The 12,406-nt window shown below is 40.0% G+C and overlaps 1 protein-coding gene across 1 annotated transcript in view; it reads left to right on the top strand.

Annotated features, from left to right (window-relative positions):
* Positions 1 to 12,406, top strand: part of LOC132892913 (membrane-associated guanylate kinase, WW and PDZ domain-containing protein 2) — a 168,688-nt gene that overhangs the window by 105,107 nt on the left and 51,175 nt on the right. Inside the window, 2 exon segments of the mRNA XM_060931435.1 lie at positions 6,040 to 6,207; positions 10,297 to 10,810. Coding sequence (XP_060787418.1) covers positions 6,040 to 6,207; positions 10,297 to 10,810 — 682 coding nt within the window.

Here is a 12,406-nt window from a genome sequence, read left to right on the forward strand (position 1 = left end):
TTCATCTCACACGCCATGGAGCTACCTCAGTTATGGATACAGCCATGAAATTGCCCATATGCTGACTTACATTGTCTGGCTGGGATGCTGATACTTTTGCAACTATAGTGACAACTAGGAATGTTGCACTACCGATTGGTGTTGGTGATGTATGGATGCTGGCATAATTACTACAACATAAGATTCAGGTGGCCCTGTGATGACCTGGCGACTTGTCCAGGGTGTACCCCGCCTTTCGCCCGTAGTCAGCTGGGATAGGCTCCGGCTTGCCTGCGACCCTGTAGAAGGATAAAGCGGCTAGAGATAATGAGATGAGATGAGAAGATTCAGGTGAATTAATTAGGCCACCCATTTTTTATCTTTAGGTTCACGGATTTTTTCAACATATTTTTGATGATGTCAGTCAAAATAAAAATAAAAGTGTCCTTGTCCAATTTTTTTTTTTTGCATGGCAAAATTTCAATGTCGGATTAAGATGATAAAATAATTTAAATTCAAGAGACACACTTTACACACACACACATACATATATATATATATATATATATATATATATATATAGTTTAAATGCAGGGCGGCACGGTGCTGTAGTGGTTAGCGCTGTCGCCTCACAGCAAGAAGGTCCTGGGTTCGAGCCCCGGGGCCGGCGAGGGCCTTTCTGTGCAGAGTTTGCATGTTCTCCCCGTGTCCGCGTGGGTTTCCTCCGGGTGCTCCGGTTTCCCCCACAGTCCAAAGACATGCAGGTTAGGTTAACTGGTGACTCTAAATTGACCGTAGGTGTGAATGTGAGTGTGAATGGTTGTCTGTGTCTATGTGTCAGCCCTGTGATGACCTGGCGACTTGTCCAGGGTGTACCCCGCCTTTCGCCCGTAGTCAGCTGGGATAGGCTCCAGCTTGCCTGCGACCCTGTAGAACAGGATAAAGCGGCTAGAGATAATGAGATGAGATGAATTTAAATGCAAGACATTGACTTCAGTTATATACTTGTCACAAACATTTAAAATATGAAAAAGACTTCTTCCACTTCCATCTTTTAATACTGATTTCATATACAGTATTTCAAATTTTAAAACGTACTCAGAAATCATTTATTTGGTTACTTTGACTACATACATATTTTTTAAAAGAATACTGACAGCAGTCACCCTATTAAATGCAATTGAAAATAACAGAACAGAGAGAAAGGTTATATAATAATCAGTAAAAATCATTTCAAGAAATGTAAGGCTCTATAATGATACTGGAAGACATGAATGTTAAAGATTTTTAATCATATTAATTTACATAAAAATGAATACTACATAAAAAATATACAAGAATGCAAAGTTATGATATAACCTCTTTACATAGTGTGAGATATGAAAACAATATCAATTTTGAGTTTTACAACCCCCAAAATAAATAAATAAATAAATATATACACACACATGCGCGCACACACATACATATAATACATACATATAATACATACATACATATATATATATATATATATATATATATATATATATATATATATATGTGGCAGCGGGGGCGTGGTCTAGCATCGGTCTGTGACAGGAGGGCGGAGTCGGGGAAGTTAAGTGGCAGAATCGCTACACCTGTTGTTAATTGATGTTTGTGTGTCTTCCCAGTGACCGCGCCCTTCTTAAGGAGAGAGAGTGAGAGCAGAGGGACTCTCTCCACAACCAGACGGCTGATGTGTGTGCGTGTGTCTGAGTGTGTGTTTGCAACTGAAAACTGCAAATAAAAGAGAGTTTTGTTAAAACAGTTCTGTCCTGCCGTCCTTCTGTGCTCCACCCACCTACATGGAGTGCTACTATATATATATATATATATATATATATCTCATCTCATCTCATTATCTCTAGCCGCTTTATCCTTCTACAGGGTCGCAGGCAAGCTGGAGCCTATCCCAGCTGACTACGGGCGAAAGGCGGGGTACACCCTGGACAAGTCGCCAGGTCATCACAGGGCTGACACATAGACACAGACAACCATTCACACTCACATTCACACCTACGGTCAATTTAGAGTCACCAGTTAACCTAACCTGCATGTCTTTGGACTGTGGGGGAAACCGGAGCACCCGGAGGAAACCCACGCGGACACGGGGAGAACATGCAAACTCTGCACAGAAAGGCCCTCGCCGGCCCCGGGGCTCGAACCCGGACCTTCTTGCTGTGAGGCGACAGCGCTAACCACTACACCACCGTGCCGCCCATATATATATATATATATATATATATATATATATATATATATATATATATAAAAAAATAGTGTGTGTGTGTGTTCTTGTGTATAAGTTTATAACACGGAACACGGACTAGGATTCCAGTATTTACTTCTCTGAGGGTATGTGGTCATATGACCGTTGAGCTCTCATGAGCACATCGAAGGCTGATACGTTCGTGCTACTTGATTCGATAGGACTCTCTGCGGCACCATCCTCTTCTAATTCCACAGTCAGATACTTGCAGCCAAAATCGCGAACTAACGTTATGGCAGGCATATTCGGCATCGCGCTCGTTACATCACCACCTTCTTTCTGAGAACCAAAGATCGTTTTGATCTTTTCATTGTTTACTTTAATATTGTTTGTTTTTTTCAATTATTCTATTTTTATTTACTGCATTGCCTGTTTGCACCATGGGTCAGAGAGGACTGATATTTCATCTGTGCTGTATGTCGAACATGTATAGCATATTTGACAATAAACTTGACTTGACTTGAGAGACGAAATCGCCCACGTTTTGGTTAGTGAGACAGTGAAAAGACTTTTCTTTACCACACTTTATGCTTACGTACAGTTGAGGCGATAGCTCGGAATCCATGCTGTCAGCGTCAGCCATGGTCAGCACAAGGTTGACACTGTCGTAAAGCGGTCGTAAATACCACAAAAACATTCAAGTGAATACTCAGTCGTAAATAGTTTCGTTTTCGGACTCGGCTGAAGTGGATATATACAACACACATTGTCGTTTGTATTTGCGATTCTAATACTGTTTACTTAAAGAAATATGACCGAGTACCAGGGATACAGTGCTGTTACAAGAAAATATGTGACTATTTTTTTTTTTTACATTTCTTTTTGTATGTTTCGGCTGTTAAAATAAAAATAAAAATACGCACAGACTTTTTATTTTTCTAGCGGTAGTATTTAACTGCCGTCGGCGGATCCGTGATCCGAAAAATCTAAAATGAGTCGCCTTAGCGTGCTTGCAAAAGCACACTGTTGTTGTTCTTAAGTTTTATTTTTATTATTCGTTTTCACCCATTTTTTGGATCCACTACTCCTCCTAGGGCTTTCGAGATAGAGACACCGTTCCAACGCTGAAACGTAGGGCCCGATCTGGAATGGTGTGCTTGTTTTCAGCTTTTGGATCGACACACCTGTTCTCTCGTTCTTGTCGTTTTTCTGTCATTTTTTTCCCATAGAGAATGAATAGGGCTCACGAATCGAATCGTCCTGCTCGGACACGCTTCATTGCAGACGCACCAAACCTCATGTGATACCTCAGGCCAACTCCCCAGACACATATATGCATTCGGTTCTGACCCCCACTCATTTTTTCCTTTCTTTTCATGCCCCACTTTTTCATCCATTCACTTCCATTCATTTTTGGCCCCATTGAAAATGAATGGCGTTTTGGGAAAAAAGCTTTCACTCTCCGTCAAATTTTTTAACTGAGTGACCAAACTTCAAGAGAATTCATATAAGGGCAAGTCCCCACACATATCCATCCCCTCATCTGAGACCTGCACTCGTCTTTTTCTTGGTTTTCTCACATCCTTTTTTCCCTCCATAGGCTTCCATTGATTTTTGGCCCCATTCAAATGAATGTAGTGTTAGTATGCTAGCTGCTAGCATGTTAGTATGCTAGCTGTTAGTATGCTAGCTGTTAGCATGTTAGCTGTTAGCATGTTAGCATGCTAGCTGTTAGCATGCTACCTGTTAGGTGTCGAAGGCTCATTGGTTTACATGGAGCACGAAGGCTAGCCCACAGAAGAGCCACTGTAGCACAAATTGCTGAAAAAGTTAATGCTGACATCTTTCTGTTTTAGACAATACTGGATAATTTAAATGATTTTTCTATTTTCAGAGGCCAAGTAAGTCTAATCTCTTCTGATAGATCACCTGTGATTATTAGACGTTTCAGCACTGTGTAGTACACTTGAGAGAATGATCAATTTCAGCTTTTATTTCTTTCATCACATTTCCGGTGGGTCAGAAGTTTACATTTACTTAGCATTTGTTAGCATTGCCTTTAAATTGTTTAATTTGGCTCAAATGTTTTGGCTTCCCACAATCAATTTCTGGAATTTTGGCCCATCCCTCCAGACACGGCTGGTGTAACTGAGTCAGGTTTGTAGGCTTCCTTGCTCACACATGCTTTTTTTTTTTTTTCTGCCCACAAATTTTCTATTGGATTGAGGTCAGGGCTTTGTGATGGCCACTCCAATACCTTGTCTTTAAGCAATTTTGTCACAACTTTGGAAGTATGCTTGGGGTTATTCTCTAATTGGAAGACCCATTTGCAATCAAGCTTGAACTTCCTGGCTGATGTCTTGAGATGCATACATTTTTTTTGAAGTGCACCAGTGCAGCACCACTGCAGCAAATACCCCACAACATGATTATGCCACTGCCATGCTTCACAGTTGGGATGATGTTCTTCAGCTTACAAGCCTCATCCTTTTTCCTCCAAATATACTGATGGTCATTATGGCCAAACAGTTCAATATTTGTTTCATCAGACCAGAGGACATTTCTCCAAAAAGTAAGATCTTTGTCACCATGTGCACTTCCAAACTGTAATCTGGCTGTTTTTGTGGTGGTTTTACAGCAGTGGTTTCTTTCTTGCTGAGCAGCCTTTCACGTTATGTCAATATAGGACCTGTTTTACTGTGGATATAGATACTTGCATACTTGTTTCCTCCAGCATCTTCGCAAGGTCCTTTGCTGTTGTTCTGGAAATGATGAGCAGTTTTTGTGCTAATGTAGGAGACATAATGCGTCATAACCTGAGCGGTATGACAGCTGCGTGATCCTGTGGTGTTTATACTGTACTTGCATGCTATTGTTTGTACAGATGAACGTGATACCTTCAGGCGTTTGGAAATTGCTCCCAAGGATGAACCAGACAGTATTTTTTCTGAGGTCTTGGCTGATTTCTTTTGATTTTCCCCATGATATCAAGCAACGAAGCACTGATTTTGAAGGTAGCCCTTAAAGTACATCCACAGATACACTTCCAATTAACCTATCAGAAGCTAACTGACAAATTGTCTAAAGGCTTGACATCATTTTCTGGAATTTTTCAAACCTGTTTAAAGGCATAGTTAACTTACTGTTTGTAAACTTGTGACCCACTGGAATTGTGATAGATTATTTCACTTTTAATTGACTGTCTGTAAACAATTGTTGGAAAAATTACTCGTGTCATGCACAAAGTTGATTTCCTAACCGACTTGCCAAAACTATAGTTGGCTATATTCAAGCTAAGTGTGTGTAAACATCCAACTTCAACTGTATATTTTCCTGTATTTTATTCCTGCTGTTTGATATTTAGTTAGAATGCAACATTTATACTATATTGTGCAGTTTAGGTCCATCAACTAAACGCATGAGCTATATTTCAGCCTGTAGACCTACTGCCATTATGTTTTTATTATTTTAACCCAGTGCACAACAACCACAGAAATGCTGTGCACTTCACCTACTGTATATGATGCATATGAACTGCACCTGTAAAAGCGTTGTGGAGTGGTTGGAGAATGTTGCCTTGCTTCTGGTGTTAAATAGAAGCTACATAGATGTATTTATAGTTACTGTACCCTTACATACAGAAATCAGTGTTTAAAGTCTCTGATGTGTAATCATATTTCTGGCTTCTCTAGAGTTAAAATAGTTTGTGCAGAGATACACCAATACACAATACATGCTTGTACCCTTGTATCCATGCCTTTCCTCATTTCCAACTTGTTTTTTGTTTTGGACCGTATCCTGATCAAGTCTCTCTGTTTCTTTTATAGTGGGCGAGTTCACAGATCAGCCAAGTGAGTTGAGAGGATACTCGGTCCACACTCGGGTGTGTAAAGGACCTCAGGGCTTCGGCTTTAACATTGCTGGCGGCAGCCGGCCTCGAGAGTTCTTACAGATATACAGCATTACACCTGGAGGGCCATCAACTCTTAACACCGGTAACAAAGCGAATCATTGATATGACGTAGTGCTTATGTGTCTCTATGTGTCTCAAAGTTTGAAGTGCATATCACGGGTAAATTCAGGAGCAAGATCAATGTAATTCTCCTATTTTATATTAACCCTTTATGCAAAACATGGGTCAAAAGTGACCCGGCTGAGTTTTTATCTTCTATATCTTTGCAATAAATTAATTCCATCATTCAGTATTCAAGGTCTTCCTCAATTAACTTGTTTTTGATCATCATACATCCTTATTTTATTTTTTTCCTTTCTTACTTTTTGAATAAAAACCCTTTTTGTATAACTACCCTTCTAATGCACAACATGGGTCAAAAACGACCTGTATTCATTTTCCAGGTTATTTCATGTATGGCTGAGTGTTTCTGTGATATACTTTTGAAATAAATTCATTTTGTCATTTACTTTTCCAAATATGCAGTAAATATCTTGTTTTTGTTTAGCACAAATCATCGTTTTTATTTTTCCTTTCTTAAGTTATGAACAAGCACAGCTTTTGTAATTCTACATCAAGTTTACACACATGGGTCAGAACCGACCCGCATGCATTTACTCCAGCGTTTGGTGGGAACTGTGAATTGTGCTTGTGTCAGACATTTCACAGCTCAGCACAGCGCCCTTTGCCCATCTAATACATGCAAGTAATGTTTTTCAACTGTTCTAACATTACCTTAGAAAAAAATTTATTATGTTTAGGTTCCCTTGAGAGTGAGTAGATTACTTGTCAGAAAGTTACAAGTAATTACTATTAGCTACCGAGCTGTTGACATATTCTACTTTAGTTAGCTAATTTTATTGTAGTTGGCTTAGCTAACTACATCGTTAATAAATAAATAACTGGCCCCATTCACTGCTAAAGTAATTACTTGAAACAAATTATTATTATAGTATTAAGACATTTAATTTTAAAATCACACTTGGATGACCCATGTGTAGTAATATAAAAAGTATTTTTGTTCATAAAGTAGGAAAGAAAAATTTAAATTAATGATTTGTGGTAATTAAAAACAAGATATTTAAAGAATACTTGGAATATTCAATCATAAAATAAATTGATTTCAAAAGATAGAGCAAAGAAAAACTCAATCAGCATGAAATAACCTGGAAAATGAATGCGGGTCATTTTTGACCCATGTTGTGCATTAGGAGGGGTGTGCATATGTTTTGCATCAAAGGGTTAAACTTTGGTCAAATATCTGTCACATTTTTGCATTTTGTGCAATTTTTTTTACCTTGCGCAATACCAGAAAAATTCAGTTGAAATCAAGCAATTTGAGGTGAATTGGTCCGCCTCTGAAAAAACTTGCATTTGGATTTCTTGGCAAACATTGATTTTCGTGACGTCGCGTGCGGGACGCCTCCTTCTGAATCCTACGTCAGCGCTGCTTTGTTTATGAGAAAACGACCTGGTGGTTTTCTGCAAATTTCTTCAACGTTATCGCGTAATTATTAAAATGGTTAACAGATGTATCGTAAGAGGGTGTAGCAACACCAATCTTGATGGGATTAGTACTCATCGTTTCCGAAAAGACCGGACAATGAGAGAGAAATGGGAGCGCTTGGTCTACACAGGCTGTGCACTGAAACCGTGCAAAGCTCTCACAGCCTGCTGGCGCTTCCGCAGGTAACGTCACGAATCTGGCTCCAGACTCCCTTGGGATTTTTCCAGACGTGTTTTGTTATTTTATTTTTTTCTGCTGTAGACAGATGGCCCTGTGCAAAATTACCCTTCTGGATGAGTGTGTAAAGGACATACTTTCATATTAAAAAAAAAAACAAAATTGGTCCAGGATATGCACTTTAAACAAATTAGAATGTATTTGAGAGTGCAGACTTTCAACAAATGTGCAAAAAGGACTAAAATCTAGTGGTTACTAGGCAACAAGCTGTATAGTAGACACCATCAACAGAGCACTGACAATTCATTACATTTCAATTATAATTTTATGAGCCGGATATAATTACATTCACGTAATTACTGTTATAGCCAGAGGTATATGAAGAATAATGTTCTGCTGCTTGTAGAATGTTGGCGCAGATTGGATAAGCTAGTGCTGTTTGTTTGAGTGCTAGGACAGTCCCATTCCTGAATTATTGGCACCCTTAGAAAAGATGGGAGAGAACTGGTTAATTGAATATACTGTATGAGCAAAATCTAAGCTTTAATCCAAGTCAATTTATTCTGAGAAAGTAAACAAAAACATATTAGCATATGGGGCGGCACGGTGGTGTAGTGGTTAGCGCTGTCGCCTCACAGCAAGAAGGTCCGGGTTCGAGCCCCGTGGCCAGCGAGGGCCTTTCTGTGTGGAGTCTGCATGTTCTCCCCGTGTCCGCGTGGGTTTCCTCCGGTTTCCCCCACAGTCCAAAGACATGCAGGTTAGGTTAACTGGTGACTCTAAATTGAGCGTAGGTGTGAATGTGAGTGTGAATGGTTGTCTGTGTCTATGTGTCAGCCCTGTGATGACCTGGCGACTTGTCCAGGGTGTACCCCGCCTTTCACCCGTAGTCAGCTGGGATAGGCTCCAGCTTGCCTGCGACCCTGCACAGGATAAGCGGTTACAGATAATGGGTGGATGGATGAGTGTTTTTCCTGTAATGTTTGAGGAGAATACAGACCAATAATCCAGGGTCCCAGAGCCCATTTTTCTAAATGTCATCCTCAAACTGAATGTCAAGTTTCTAAGTTAAATTGCATTACTGTGTTAGGCAGCTGGTTTTATGTCTGTAAAATTGGCAGGTTTCAATAGACATTTCACAATTTTTACCTTCCCAAAAAACCCTTTAGTTGCTGTGGTTTATTGTTGTATAGTATACTGTTATAGTGAGTTTTTTTTTAATGCAGGTTATAACTATTATTCATACAGTATTTTTAAAACGGTAGTGAGAGTAGCCTGCTTTTTCGAAATGACATTTTGATAACCTACAAACCTCTTGAAAATTCCACTTCAAAATAAGACCTGACCCCTGAATTTGGATTTTTAAAAAAAATGGTCTCAGGGGGTTATTGTCAATAATTAGGCAGGAAATGCGAGAAGCTGTGATTAAAATACATCAGAGCGATTTGTGTTACTGTCCATTTTCAAGTCTCTTTTACACTACGTTCAGACTGCAACCTGAAACGACCCATATCCCATTTGTTGTGAAATCCGATTTTTTTGTTAGGCCGTTCATATTACCAATTATATGAGACTTGTATGCGATCTCCAATATGAACGGAAAACGACCCAAAAGTGTCCCGCATGCGCAAATTGACACGTAATAAGCACATCTACGTAATACGTGAACATAAAAAAAGCGCCCTCTTCAAGTTTGCAAGTAAAGCATGGAGATGAGGCGAGACCTGGCGATGTGGTTTTTGTGGCGGCGGCGGAACTCACACAATAATCTGATTAATGTGGGCAGCAGAGTAATGAGACCGAAGGTGTCAAATTACTGGAAATTTCCAGAACAATCTTATAATCTTGTAATACAGGATGATTTAACATCCAGGTCCCTACCAAATCCACCATTAGCTTGATCAATTCTATAAAAGTCTATTTAAATTCTGAAAACTGTACAAATGTTGTTGTTTTCCACCAAAGAGGCGGGATTAGCCAACGCAGAATAGTGACGTTTGTCTCTTGTTGATGACGTGTAGGTCGCATGAATGCGACCTGTCCGGTCAGACTGCAGTCGCATGTGAAAATAACGGATATGCATCGGAATTAGGACCACATATCCAAGCGGCCTGGGTCGCATGTGAAAAAATCGGATCTGTGTCGTTCAGATTGTCAATAACAAATCGGATACAGGTCGCATATGGGCAAAAAAATCGGATATGGGTCGTTTCAGGGTGCAGTCTGAACGTAGTCTTAGACACAGCTTTAGTTTTGTTCTCTAAGAAATCAGCAGAAGGAAATGCCACTGTAATTTATTTCACCAGTTCACACAGAGTCACAGTAAACTGCTGAAGTCTGTATTTTTAAATATCATTTTTGGGGTATATTTTATACTGTCCCATGTTTACTTTTAAATGACCTATTTACTTTTATAGCACAATAACTACAATTTTCTGTCTCTTTCTTTAGGGGATATTCTGGTGTACATTAACGGCACCTGTGTGCTGGGCTACTCTTATAAAGAAGTAGTGGAAATGCTGAAGGTTGTGTCTATGGGTCAGAGCGTGGACATGGTGGTCCGTAGAGGCTACCCAATACTCTATGCCCCTGATGGCAGCCCTAGATTGTCTCGGGAGACTACTTCACAACCTTCACCTCTTCCAACCACCACCCAGCCCAAAGCCCAGGCCCTGCTCCCACAACCACAGACACTTCTCAATCACAGTGGGCTTATGTACAATGCAGAGGGACCATACCCTAGAGCCTATGGAAGAAGTGCATCCAGGTTTAGCCTGGACGGCAATGGAAATGCTTCACATTGTTCACCACCTCCGAGAATGCCGTCTTCTTACCAATACTCCAGAGAGGGAGAGAGTGATATCATGAGGCTGCAACATTCCCAAAGAAGAATCAGGCAGCTGCAGAGAGCGGATCTGGCCAGCCAGAGTGACAGTGAAGTGGTTTCAGCTATAGGATCACACAGGTAACATTTATCACTCTGACGCTTACAAAAAGTATGAACACCTTTTTTTTTTTTTTTATTTCTAGCAAGCTGGAATAAAAATATTACTCCTGAATAAAGGAGACTATGATCTCAATACAGAGCAAAAGCATTAATAATTTTGGACTTCTCTGGACAATAGACACAATGTCGATAACTGACCACATGTACACTTGTGGTCAGAAGTTTACATACAGTGATATGAATGTCATGGCAATATTTGGGCTTTCAGTAATTTCTTTGAACTGTTCTTTTTCTGTGGCAGAATGTACAGCATACAGCTTTAATTAAAAAAAAACACTAGAATTTGGTGCACAAGTTTTCATTTTCTTTGGGTTTTCTGAAATCAACACCGGGTCAAAATTATACATACAGGGTCAAAAATTTACATCTGCTCACTTACATTATTAATTCAGAGGTGCTGAAATGTCCAAAATGTCTCTTATCTTGCCAAGGTCGACGCTTTTCTGCGCCTTCATAAAAAGGGTTTGTTTACAGCACTCATTGGATTGACCAACACACAGTAAAATGGGAAAGTCCAAGGAGCTCAGTGCAGATCTGAGAAAGAGGATTACAGATGTACACAGCTCCAGAATGTTTCTTGGAGCCATTTCTAAACAACTGCAAATTCCAAGATCAGTTTTTCTGTGGCAGAATGTACAGCATACAGCTTTAATTTAAAAAAAAAAAAAAAACACTAGAATTTGGTGCACAAGTTTTCATTTTCTTTGGGTTTTCTGAAATCAACTCTGAATATCGTTTTGATAAGGTGAATTAGTGCGAAGGGAAATTGCACCCAGAAAATTTAATGTGCAAGGAAATGTTCTGCCCCCATCATACCCTTGACATCAACATGTTTCACCCCAATACACAGTCCTTCGTTATATAAGAGTATCTCTATTAAGCTCAACTATATCCAAGTTATTGTGAGGTGTAGTCACTTTGCCAAGCCACTTTGCTTCAAGAAACCCCAAACTGTCACCTTCAGCTGAAAGGAAATTGGTTTGGATGGTCAGGAACAACCTGGGAATCACCATGGCACAGCCCTGCCATGAATGGAAGCTGATGGATCACTGTCTACAGTTCAGATCACCATGGACTAAGAGGCTGCTATCCAAGAAATAACCCCCTGCTCCAAAATTAACACCTTCAAGCTTAACTGAAGTTTGAAGCTAACCACACCGACAAAGAAAAAAACCTTCTGGAGAAAAGCTGTATGGTCACATGAGACAAAGATTGAGTTGTTTGGCCACATTGACCACCATGTACAGAGGGACACTGTACCAGCTGGTGGTGGTGGTAGGATCATCATGCTCTGGGGCTGTTTTGCTGCCAGTGGAATTGGTTCATTGCACAAAGTGGATGGAATAATGAAGGAGGACTACCTCAGAATTCTTCAGCATAAACCATCTGAACCTTAAACACGACTTGGGAGTTACAACAGGACAATGAACCCAAACATGCATCAGAGCTGGTTGTGGAGGATAAAGCAGGCGAACATTAAGCTTAAAACAAGTCCTGACTTCAACCCTATTGAAAATATATGGACCGTGCTTATAAGTCGAGTCCATGCCAAGA

The sequence above is a fragment of the Neoarius graeffei genome, chromosome 10, assembly GCF_027579695.1.
Source record: "Neoarius graeffei isolate fNeoGra1 chromosome 10, fNeoGra1.pri, whole genome shotgun sequence".
Lineage (NCBI taxonomy): Eukaryota > Metazoa > Chordata > Actinopteri > Siluriformes > Ariidae > Neoarius > Neoarius graeffei.